General features: G+C 34.5%; 1 protein-coding gene across 1 annotated transcript; it reads left to right on the top strand.

Annotated features, from left to right (window-relative positions):
• Window positions 1-6,717: 6,717 nt before the first annotated feature.
• Window positions 6,718-12,997, top strand: LOC103698763 (putative WRKY transcription factor 43). Its single transcript, XM_008780808.5, has 2 exons — window positions 6,718-7,195; window positions 12,697-12,997. Exons 1-2 carry the CDS (start codon window positions 6,837-6,839, stop codon window positions 12,872-12,874), a joined length of 537 nt encoding a protein of 178 aa, XP_008779030.2. The 5' UTR covers window positions 6,718-6,836; the 3' UTR covers window positions 12,875-12,997.
• The last annotated feature ends 205 nt before the right edge of the window (window positions 12,998-13,202 follow it).

Here is a 13,202-nt window from a genome sequence, read left to right as displayed (position 1 = left end):
ATTAAAGGGAAAGCCTAATCCGATAATGATTTTTGTTGGTTCTTAATTCAGGATCTTATGAAAGATATGTGTAAAAGAGTGAATCTGATACTGCACCTTCTGTTTTTCTTCCCCTTCGGTAGGAAATGTTTTAGGGGGCCAGTGCAATTGGACCAATCACAGAGCTAGCATCTTGCTGAGAAGGTCTCGACTTCTTTAGACCGACTTCTTCGTGTACCAGATCCTATTCTTAGCCGGAGAGTAGAGCTGATCATTGGCCGGATTTGCACACAAATATATCAAATGTTAAAAGGCCCGGCCCGTATTCCGACTGAAAATATACATAGTTTAGGCCTGAGGCCTGGCTATGATCTGCTCTATATGAGAGCCATTCTGACCTTCCATGTTCCAACCCATCCATGAATCGTTACACCAACCCCTCGCGCTGTGTGAGTCAAGGCAGTCCTCATGGTTGGAAAATAAGCCTGACAAAAAGGGTGTCTATTTGAAGAAGAGATGCACTTCATGGTCTACAACGCAACATATTAGCGTTGATAGGCTACTTGTACTGTATCTCCGGTTGCCGCCAAAATCCGGCCCGTCCACGTTGTGTTTGGAGATTGGTGAGTGCTGGTGAGGCCGGTGAAGTTATTGGTTGGATCAGCAAGGTTGGTTCGAGCAGAAGATGGTGAGTTGGAGGGTGATTGGTGTGGCTATGCATGGATAAAGAAAATGTCCAATCTGAAATAAGAAAGAAAGTTCACTTATCAGAGTTTATCCGGCAGGGTATCCTTCAATGTCTAAATTCAAGCAGAGATCTCGGTAAGACAATGGAGACTTGAGAAAGCATAGAGAAAACATAAATAAAGAGTTTCCTCCGTGCTATTTATATAAACGAGGGTCGGCATTAGTCACCAACTAAGATGGACATATGCTTTCATTTACTCACTGTGTTGATCGTGGGCTGAGCCGTACCTATTTCAAGAAGATTTAAATATTTTTAAGGCGGCCTTTTTGGCAGCCTCCCATTAGTGGATATGTCCCCATCGGCGGAGGTCAATTCTAAGGCATGCCATCTCATCGTGTCTGATAGGAGCGGTACGTATGATTTGACAACGAAGAGTGCATTTGATGATGATGGAGATCCTTGCTTGTCAGAGTGAATATACAGTAAATGAGGCACATGCTACCAACCAGCAAATGCTTGGGTGGATCATCAAGAGTTTGTGTCATGCATCAAGAGAATAGACATATGGCATGTTAAAAAATATTTTAGCTAAAAATTACTATATCATCATTTTATAATAGTATTATAAAAAAAATAATTTACTAAAATAAATTTAGAAGATTGAAAATAGCTTATCTAGATCAAGATGCGTGATATACATTGCCCTAAGAACGTGATTTGTCCCCTATGTGTATATTTGCAACGATCTCGTTCTCAAGGTACAACAACCCGGCTCAGCCCGATTATTCTCTAATGAGCACGATTGCTAGGGAGGCTTGACCCGGCCGACTCCTTCTGTTGCCTAGAAAAAAAAAGATATAAAGCAAAAAGTTGAAGAGTGAAAGAACTTTCTACTTGTGGAAGAAACTCTCCAAAGATAGAGTATAAGTGAGAGAGAGATTGAATTTTATTTTGATTAATTTCGGAAAAGTCTATTTATAGACTATATCCGAAGATCAAAAAGAAGTGATAGTTCCGAAGATCCATAATGTTTCAGAAACATTTTATCTTTTCGGAAACCAACGTTCTCTTTCGAAGATTCATATTTTAAAAGATGTCTCATAAAAAATATTTTAAAACATTTTAAACAACTAAAGTTTAGGAGATGTGAAAATTTATTTTTTAAAAAAAAAATTAAAACTCCAACATGCCATTGACATGAGAGGTGGTTTACATAATCATTAAAAAGCTAGGAAGTCTTCTTCTTTGAAAAGGGATGGTCTGCAAATGAGAATTAAGTCAGAATTCTTGCTTCCACATCTATGAGCTAGCATCTATTTGTATAATTAAGTTGTCCAGGGGATGAGAAGAGCGGCTTATGTTGATCCTGCTCGAGATGAGAGGTGGCATCATCATCGTTTTCATCATTAAATATTTTTTCTTTTTCTTTCTTTCCTTTTACTAGTAGAAGAAACCAAAGGTAATAATCTTTGCAGAGGTAGCCTTTTGTCAAATACAGCCTAGCCCCTTGCCCCTCCAGTCTAGGGTAATGCAGGATCTGATCTCAACTCATTTTTACTACTATCAAAGAATTAACTAGCATGATAAGCTGGTAGTTTAACATGTATTTGTAGTCATTGATCGTTGGTTCAATTGCTAAATAAGCTGCAAAAAATCAATTCTTTTGCGCACTTTTTTTTTTTTTTTGCCTTGGAGAGGAGATTTGGAAAAAGTTACATATATCCGGATTAGATGATGGGTTTTACCATTACCTACATTCATGTTGGACCTACTACAGATTGGGTACATAAAACCTGCCCCATGAGGATTGGGTCGGATCAGGTATCCAATGCGATGGAGTACATTGTCACCTCTTAGAAAAAAGAGTTTCCTATATGTACCATATCCTTATAAATATCTAAAATTACTTGTACACCTTTAGTATTTGTGATATGCTTATAAATTATGTATAGCCTCTCAGATTTACTATGTATATTTATACCCTTATAATTATTTTTTATATGTATACCCTTAAAATTATTTTTTTATATGTATACATATACTTATAAGGGTATACATATATAAAACTAAAAAAGAAAACTCTACAAAAAATACTTCTGCTTGTGTACTGTGGCCATGAGTGGTTTGTAGTTCGATATCATCAGCAGCACTATTTTTAATTGTCTTTTTGTGTTTTGTATTCATGCAGGAATGGATTCTAATCTATACCATTGGTAGTGTCAAAAGACCTCCTCCATATATCCCACTCCAATAATGCGCCACTTGTTACAACTTTATTTAACTTGCTCTACATAAAAATTCTCCATCATTATTTGTGGCATGTATTTCGAAGGTACGATAGACCCCTGGTTTCATAAGAGAAAGTGATGAGGAGGAGGAGCCATTGCCATCTCATATACCATTTGGTATTGTTAGTTAAGCCAGTAATGGAGGGCAAAACCAGTCCATCGCGATGGGAAATTAAGTGTTTACTTCCATTCTGTTAAAGAAAATCAAACTACCATATCCAGTAGGTGAAAAGTATTGCCAAAAAATCATATGCTATTCTTTTTCAAATTCAACAGGATCCAGTGGATCAGGACCAAAACAAAAAGGATTATCTGAAATATTTTAGTAGCAAAATAAGAATCATAAGTTTCTGGAACTTTGTCTTTAACTAAATAACTGTTTTATAGTATTTTTCTTCTACTATATCCTATAAATTTATAGTGGTCATATTATATTCTATTATCAGTTTAGCAACAATTAAAAATTGAATAGATATCAAACATTATTTTTTTATATAAATATCTTAATGTTAATATATTTCATTATCTAGTTTAGGAGAAATTGGTTGAGTTGGTTCAATTCAAGATTCAATCAACCACAACCCAGATGGATCCTAATTGGTTACCAATTTTGGAATAAGAGGAGGAACACTTAACTTTGGAACCAAATCAAACTAATGTAATGACCCTCGAATTAGTTTGAAGTAGTTAATTTTTCCTTAATATCAAAACACATTATAAACAGAAAGACATGATAATTTGTCAACTGTTGTTGCCAAAGGTCATTTGAGACGAGTGATAAACAATGTAAACCAAGAGATGATCTATAAACCAAATTTATAGCAACAAATCTGAATAATAAACTATAAATCTTGAACATGGCAGATAGAACACACTTTATATAATGAGACTAAGAGCATTGATGTTAGGAGAATGCCATGAAAGAAGAGATTTTAACTCTTAAGGATGAGAAGACATGGGATTTTGTTCCTTTGCCTAGTAGGGTGTCTCAAATTTCTTGCAAGTGGGTATACCAGATTAAAAAAAAGTCTATCGAGTGCTACAAAACTAGGCCCTTAAAGAAGATGTTTGCATAATTATAGAGTTGATTTTGCTGAGACTTCATAAAATTGATTTCATTCGAAGTGTTTATTTTCCTAGCAGTTGGCAAGGTAGGTCTTTATGATAGATGCATGTAAAGAATGCAATCTTACATGATATTCTTGACAAGGAGATTTGTATGATGCAGCCACTAGATTTGTTGACTCCTTTCCTCTTGAGTTAATTTGTTTGCAAACTTATGAAAATTTGTATAGTCTTAAGTAGGTGCCTAGAGTATGGTATGAAAAAGTTGTAGAATACTTATTTTTTTTGGCTATTCTTTATCTTCTACATTATTTAGTTTATTTATGAAACATGTTAGTAAGGTTGTCGTGATAATTTTCCTCTATATCGATATTGTAATTGTCACTAGTGATGATATTGATGAGGTTTCTAGTATTCGTGAGCCGTTTGTATGTTTTGAGATGAAAGAGCATGGAGAAGTAAGATATATTTTTTGGGCATCGAAGTAGCTAAACTCGAAGATGGTTATTTTATTTGTTAAAGCAAATATTCACTTTATTTATTTGATAACTATGGATTGGCTAGATGCAAGCATATATGGGCACCAATTGAATCAAATTAGAAGTTGAACTCAACTGTACCACACTAACCAATGTACAGAGACCTTAAAGTGTTACAATGATAAATATAAATAGTAGGGAAGAAAGAAAAGAAATGCTTATATGTTGCAACACTTTCATAGAACCTATTTTTTAGACCTATGTTTTACAGGATACAAGTCAAAATAGCAGCATTCCCCATTTGCAGTTTAATGACAATTTGGTAAGTTAACATAATTCTAGAAGAGATGTACATGCATCACTTGTTCTAGTAAATTATCAAACCAGTTCAAAGACCATGATTCTTATCTTGAATAAAAAAAGTAAACTAATATGTTAATGATAGGGTGTAAAAATGAAGCCGGTACAAAAAATAATATTGCCAAACTGTTTAAAAGAACATATGAGAGCAAGGAAAAACAACAGTGAAGTATTTTAGGTGTATACCCTGATCAGCGAGGATCATATCAACCACCTCAGCAACACAAGCTTTTGGACAATCCTACCAGATGTCCACTAACACACACATACATACATACATACGCACATACATACATACATACATGCATGCATGCATACATAATGTATGTATATATGTATGTATGTGCGTGCGTGTGTACGTAGGTACGTACGTATGTATGCATGCATGTATGTATGTACATGCCTACGTATGTATCTATGTATGTATGAGGGTGCCAACTAGCTGAGTTCGCAAAAGTCTCTTATAACACGAGAGACTTGAGTTTGATCTTACCCATGATCTAGTACTCAACCAGGTTTCCACTAATTCTAGGTCTTTATGTAGGTGAGACCAAGTTATGATCTAATCTTGGTCATCATATGGTATTTAGTTTGAAACATAATGTTGCAATCTCTACTAATTCAAATTCAAAGGCTTGTGAGATCATTGGTACCGACACTTTCTTGCTGAGGGCTAGATGAGACTAGTAGCTGGTAGTCACTGACAGAAAGTGCTTTCTACTGTTGTTTTAAACATTGATATAGAGTAGCATATCCGTTTGGTCAACATTTTAGGCTTATATTTCCTTTTTTTTTCTGCTTCAATTATTCTATCTTTTGTTTTCTTTTTTTGCTTTTTATCCCCTCATTTTTTTTTACACTTTTTGTTATCTTAAAAAATCTTTATAAACCCTCGTATCAAGGGCCTCCTTCATAATGATTATTTATTTTAATGTTAGTTTATTAGTTGTTACGACAGGAATTAACAGAAGATAGTGATTATTTGACTAAATTGTTGTCCACAAAATAGCATGTTACTTCCAGGTTGATATAAAAATTTTTATGTATAGTGATATATATTTAGATGCAGCCAAAAAGATAATACGAAGATCATTAGTCACATCATATAGTGACTTATGGTAAATTAATGGTTAGATAGGACAACTAAGGCAGACTACCTTTCTTTAGTACATATTACATGTTTAATTACAAGAAAATTATTTAACTAACGTGATTATGGCTCTTTTTTTTCTTCTTCTTCTTTTTGCTAAAACGGGCATTTCATATATCACGGATACGAATACACTCAATAAAATCGGAATACAAAAGTCTCGAAGTGCTCCGGACATCTCTCTCTCCTCAGCCTATAGGGTGCCTTTTGAGTGGCTCGTTATATATGCCGCCACCCAGTCGGCCGCCCCATTGGCCTCACGATATACATGCATAGTCTAGAATGTAACACCCTCCTTCACCATCATATAAATGTTGCGGAGCGGGGAATGAGCATCTCTATGACTACTCGAGCTCCTGCAGATCCAGCTAATCACCGTAGCCGAATTATCCTTCAGAAAAATAGAACTCGTTCGAAGCACCTGCCGCGCGTAGGACAGGCTTGTGATTAGGGCCTTCATTGTGCTAGCAGTTGTATACAAACTTTTCTGTCTATATAGTTTCCTTTTAAGAAAATTGAACAAAGCCCAATATGGATCGGGAAAACTTGAAATCCAAGCAATAGAAAAAGCAAGAATAGTAGCCTATTTGCTATTGGAGACTGATCAGCTGATTCACATACCTTTATCACCAATTTACGTGCCGTTCACGACTCAACTCCTCTCCATTCCATCAGATGCTAAGGAGATCATCTTTCAGAAAACTGCACCTTGCCATTAGCCGCCCTCCAACTTTTCCATTATTTAAGACCCCACAGAGGCACAGAAAAGCACCTGCATCTTAGATTCTCTGCCATCTCTCTTCTCTCTCTCTCTCTCTCTCTCTAACATGGAAGAATATGGTGTCCCAATACCCCTACAGCCATCTTCTTCCCATCTCACACTGTTCTCAGCCAACACGTTCACTCCCCAACCAGTCTCTACCAAACATCACACTAACAACTCCAGTGGTCTCTTGGGTTGGAACGAGACGGCGAAGGCTCAGGTCTTAGATGATCATGGGGTTCCTCGCAGGGAGATCTTAATTGGGTCAGAGGCTGAGCGAAAACCAGCTACGAAGAAGAGGGAGAAGAAGGTGAGAACGCCTCGCTATGCTTTCCAAACAAGGAGCCAGGTTGACATACTCGATGATGGATACCGGTGGAGGAAGTACGGGCAGAAGGCTGTGAAGAATAACAAATTTCCAAGGTTGGTTAGCTATCTCCCATCTTCCTTGCTTTTCTTCTCTTCGCCTTCTCTTAACCTCATCCTTGGTCGATGATCATATTTGTATAGGCATAATTCTAGTATCATGTATGAGCCTGGATAATGGAAATTCTCTACTTGATTTAAAGGAAAAATAGATACAGCCGAAGAGAAAAGGACAAATAGATATAAGGGGATCAGAAGTCTATGGTGCAACTCCTGGATACCATGTTGTTTCAAGGTCATGCACGTTGGCATGAGTGGTGCTACAAGCCAGCCCTATTGGGGCTTATTAGTCTTCAGTAATGAGGAAGTTTGGAGTTAATTACATGATAATTCAGATTAAAAGCTTTTTGATGGTCAAACTTCTATCCCGTGAACAAACAACGGCTATTTCGTCTTTTGTTCATGTGCAAAGATAGCCACTCTAGTCCAAGTGCCAAACCAATTATTTCAGATTCCAAAATTAAACTACAGTTTAGTCGGTAACTTAGTCTAACACCATCTTTATTTTGTTGTGAAAAAGTAAATATAGGGGTTATCCCCTTTCTTTGGTGCATAGCGGTTATCCCTTTTGAACAATATTTCTAATGGGTAAGATCTGAACCATTCATGCAGAGACGATCAGTAATTGGTTAAAGATGACACAGTAAATAATCAATAATTTTTATCTTAATAACTACAAAAACAATTGTTTAAATTAAATTATACCTATACTATAACAGTACATCTTTTTATTAGCCATCATAGTGGAATATCAAAAGATGACGAATATTTTTTATTTAAACAGCAAGCTTAAACTATTTTAATATTTCAATATAATAATTAACACTTGATTTTTGAAGTTAATTACAACAGTGTAGGCTGTTAATCATGGCCATTTTATAAAACCCAAGAACGTGTTTTGGGGTTAACATCCAATAATGAAAGCTTGATATGCTGAAGCAAGACGAAGAATAAATAGACATCATGTTACATTTAGTCAATTATAGCCTCAAAATTTTAACAAGGCTTTAGATCATCTCCTTTATTCGGATAAATTACGACTTGGATAAAAGTTTGAAAAAAAAATCCTTTTTTTATCTAGGCTATGGCTTCCCAGCATCCCACCTAATATTCAACATAAGCAGAAATTTACCAGATAAGAATTAGCAGAACTAATTACAAGCTCGCGATAAAAAAACTAGGAAAAGATACACTGTTGATGTAGAAATAGAACAAAGTTTATAGATGTTTGAAACCAAAAACGACCAGCCTTTCAGTTGATATACACACATGCAAATCACGCCATCTTTATGGGGGGAAAAATTTTAATCGATTTCAATGTATATATATCATGGTTTAATTATTATCCTAATTTTAAAAGTCATTTGAACACTAATAATGTATGGACAGTATGATCATTGAGTAACATGATTTAATATGACATTGTCCTATAATCAAAAGCAAATGCCTATACTGTATATGCGGGCTTCATACATATGAGAAATGGTGACAGGTTTTCAGGGTTTCCATGCAAATATAATAATCCTATTCTATAGTAAGAAGAGACCAAATTGCTATTATATGCAAAGGCCTTCTCCATAACAAAGAGTGGTTTCTCTTATATGTTTGGAGGCTTAGAGCATGACTTTATTGGAAGCTGTGGAGGATTTTGTGTCTCAAATGGTATTAGATGCTTTTGGATGAATGAAGCGCGTCATCACCTTAATTGCCGATAAGGCTGGTGGAACTCACAAAATAATTTTGTGATGTCTCCTAGCTACATTTTGGTTTTCTCCTTATGTTGATGTAGGACAATAAATACATTGCCAAGGATTTGGCTATTGGGTTCGAAAATTACAAAACATTAAAAAAACAAAACGGGATGTCAGTCTGGAATCAGCTAGGGTGCAGAAATAGCAAAATTATTTGTTAAAATGATGTATAATCTTTTTCATATGATATGTTGCTGATGTTACTTACAAGAGCCAAACATATATCATATTACGGTATGAAACATTTTCTAGGCATGCTGTCCATGCATAACTCAACTCCTCAATTTATTGACTTCAAGATCAATTTTGATCCTCTAGTCTTCTTGAAAAGGCTAGGTTGAAGGTATTCGAAGTCTAGAATTTGTTTTCAAGATCTATTTTATTTTCATTATCAAATGACAGCGTGAAACCTCTTCCAAACATGCTGTCCATGCATAACTCAACTCCTCCATTGGTTGTCTTCAATATCCGTCTTGATCCTCTGGTGTTCATTGTAAGTCTAGGAAGGGTTCAAAGTACTTGAAGTCCTGATATAGACCATGAGGTATGAAGGCTGAATGCATGCGTTAGGGTTTAATGTAAGAAGAATGAATGTTTAAGTGTACATTTATAGTTGTGGAGGTCTAGGATTTGAAAAAGATGGCTCTAGGTTTCTCAGGAAGCAATTTCTTCACTCTGCTGATCAGCTTCATTGGACCTAAAAATAATAAAAAAACAATAACAATTCAAAAATAGGGTTTCAAATTGTTTTACTTTCATAGATCGAATTCTAAAACTGATTGCAATACCTCTGTTTATACTAGTGAGGACCGAGTTCAAAAATCCATGCCAAATATTTATTCTAGTTTGAAGACATTAAATTTTTTCTGAAATTGTAACTAATTAGTACGAACAAGGTTCGTAGTTTCATACCAATACCGTACCACTCAAGTACTAATATAGGATGATACCGAACAATACTATACTGATACTCATATGCAGAGTACATCAGCTCGAGAGACCGTATGATTACTTAATAGATACAATTGTAATAATTAAACATATGCAATCTATATTTCTGATCTCAAAAATACATATATCAAATTTATTCATATTATAAAATGCATATCAACATTTAGTTCCTCATGGAGTATCGATATTGCTCGTGGATACCAGGATTTTGGTTATAGTCAGGACCTTGGTTAGCAATCTAACTCATAAACTATGCCCACCCTGCATCGATAATTTGAGGTTCTCTATTTGATATTGGGTTGGCCGTCCCACTCTTATTTAGGAAAGATTGAGGTTGCAAAATATGATCTATAATTTGATTAAGATTGTGAAGGGTGGTACATGCTCGAACATAATGTCTTTGACTTGAGTTCGGGTAGCCATAACCTACTCATATTTAATAAATTACTATCAGAATAATGTAGCAAGCAACATGCATATCCCACATATGTTATCATTTTTTTTAGATTTTTGAAGTTTATTTTATTTATTATTATTTTTAATCCAATATATATTTTTATCTAAAAAATTGCTTGATTAATGAAAATCATAAAAAAATTTTCAATATAAAGATCATCCTTAGTTATACAACATTATGAAATTATGTGAAAACACAAAATTTTGGCATAATTTTTTATGATTTTATGAATTTTTGCCCTACTGTAGCCATCAAAATGATAAGAAAAATGGAGGAAGGAGGGATTCAGACTTATTCCTCTCCTCTCTATTGTTGGGGCCAATTTTGATCCGCTAGGACTACTTTGAGCTAATTCGATCTCTTTATCATTTCGAACGATCGAGTTAACAATTGCACCAGTTAGTGATGGTATGCCCCTTACTCAACGATTAGGATTGGTTCAATGATCCAAGAGTATGAATAATCAGAGAAAATCTGAAGTCATCCTAGATCTAGATTTTGATTTTTACATCACCTCTGTCATCATCGCATTGTCTAATTCCTCCCAAAATAAAAATATAATAAAGTCAAAAATTTAAAAATGATAAAATTTTATTTGACTGTGCACTGCTGAGGCCTGACAACCTCGGCACGGGCTCATTCAAAGCTTAACGAGCCTATTGACAAGTCACCATTTTGTAAATATCAAAAGTTCCCTCAATTTTTTTAAAAAAGTTTTAAAATGAACAATATGTGTGAAAGTTATGCTCCACGCAACTATTAATGAGCCTGGGATGGAGTGGGTCTTACTCTTAAACTTTGTCTAGACCTATCAGAGATAGCCTCAGTGGTCCAAAATGGGTCAGGTGATTGTTTTGGATCAAGGATGGAGGTACTAAATCCTAGATCTGTTACAAATCTAACTAGTTGAGTGATACCTTAAAACTTGCAACAAATAAGAGTCGTAAAAAGAATGGTTTTCAATACTTTTTTAGGTTAGATTTGATGGATTAGAGAAGTTGATTAGATCAGAGAGGAAAGCTAGCTGTTGGTTGCAATGAAAGTATAGTGACAAGAAAAAAAATTATGAACAACAAAAAGAGGACAGAGTTATAGCTAAGAAGACGATGATGAGAGTTAGAAAACTAACTAAAAAAATTTGGTTCATTCATAGATATAATCTATGGCAATCACAAACTTGTCTAAAGGGCCGCCCAACCCTAAAAGGCTATCTGAAGGCTATAAAATAACATATGAAACAACTAAAATTCCATCAATCTAGATCAAAAAAGTTGCTTAACTTGCTAATTAACAGCTAGGATAATGACATTTAGACAAACAATAAACTAATTGAAAACCCCAGAACAATATTCTGCATAAAATTCCATTTCATGACTTAGCCATATCGTATGCTACTTAATCATAGAATCATCATTTGAAAATTTGGTCCCTATCTTTGTGCATCACTGGAAACCCACCATTTCAATCTCCAGCTTATGTATTCTATTCTTCTTTGAGAAATGTTTGTTAAATGACTACTACAACTTTGATATGTTGTTAATTATCTATCAGCTAGTATGACCTAGAAGTTTCACACCTCAAATCATGTTATGTAGGGAATATATTGCTTATCAAAGAGATGGCATCATCGCGTGCATGCATGATTAACTAGCCTTGAGTAGATGAATGCTTAGGTGAATAGGAACTTAAAAAATAGTTAACTTTGGTGAAGATTAAGATCATAATGATTAACACAACAAGATACATGAAGATAAATGGGCATAAAAAGTGACGAACTTTCTTAGAAAACTAACTTTTTGTAAGGAGGCCATTATTCTTGAGTGATATATAAGTAATCATATCTATTAAATAGAAAGCTATATTAGAAAAAAGGATAAAATATATTTATTGTGAGCAGTATATATATGCCATTTGGCTTTTATAACATTGATGAGAAAAATGGCAATTTTATTCATTTTCAAATTCCTAATTAATGGGTTGTAATCAATTAGGATCATGTCTGTTATATGAATTTTTATAATCTAGTGAATAAAACTAAATGTTGTGTTATTTGCTCCAAGATGTCCAATTATAACAACAAAACAAACTCAAGATTTCAAATATTTTGCTTTTATAGACCATCTGTTGCATAGATGTCATAGAAGAAAAATGAAAAGCTTTCTTTATAAAAAGTCAATTTTACAAAGTATGTAAGAGAATAATGCATGTATGAGTATCTTACTTGTTACTTTATATATTGGTGAACTAAGTCATTTCCTAATAGAACTTACATATAAACATTTTTATAGTAACAAGGTGATAGACATATCCCCCATTGATTTTACATACTATGGTTGCAGAAGCTATTATCGATGCACATATCAGGGTTGCAATGTCAAGAAGCAAGTTCAACGTCTATCAAAGGATGAAGGGATTGTGGTGACCACCTATGAGGGGATGCATACTCATCTTGTAGGGAAATCGAATGACAACTTTGAACGTATTTTGAACCAACTGCAAGTTTATTCTAGCTTTTAAGACTTTGAATGATAAATTTAATATAATCTTGTACAAGTAATGAGCTTTCATATAAGTGTTTGTATTGGCATTTTATGTACAAAAGACAAATATATCGATCAGTTGATCCACTAATTTTAACAATGGGATATTGAGAGCAACAATAATCATGATAAGAATAACAGGAAACAAGTGATTCTAGTCATGCATGTAGATAATGTGAAGAGTTGTTATATGTGCCATACATGCATTCTTTCAAATTATGCTTACCTTATTTACTAATTCTTTTTTCTGAGCATACGCATTTTCTTGTTTAATTCTAAGTTGAACATACAAATCTGCACTCATT

Source organism: Phoenix dactylifera, chromosome 12 (assembly GCF_051530095.1).
Source record: "Phoenix dactylifera cultivar Ajwa chromosome 12, Ajwa_hap1_PhDact_Kaust_v1.1, whole genome shotgun sequence".
NCBI lineage: Eukaryota > Viridiplantae > Streptophyta > Magnoliopsida > Arecales > Arecaceae > Phoenix > Phoenix dactylifera.
Note: the sequence above shows the minus strand (reverse complement) of the source record. Positions and strands in the feature narration are given on the sequence as shown.

Coding starts and splice junctions, on each gene's coding strand:
- LOC103698763 (XM_008780808.5), top strand. CDS start 6,837: ATGGAAGAATATGGTGTCCCAATACCCCTACAGCCATCTTCTTCCCAT. Junction 7,196..12,696: donor AAGAATAACAAATTTCCAAG/GTTGGTTAGCTA, acceptor CTATGGTTGCAG/AAGCTATTATCGATGCACAT.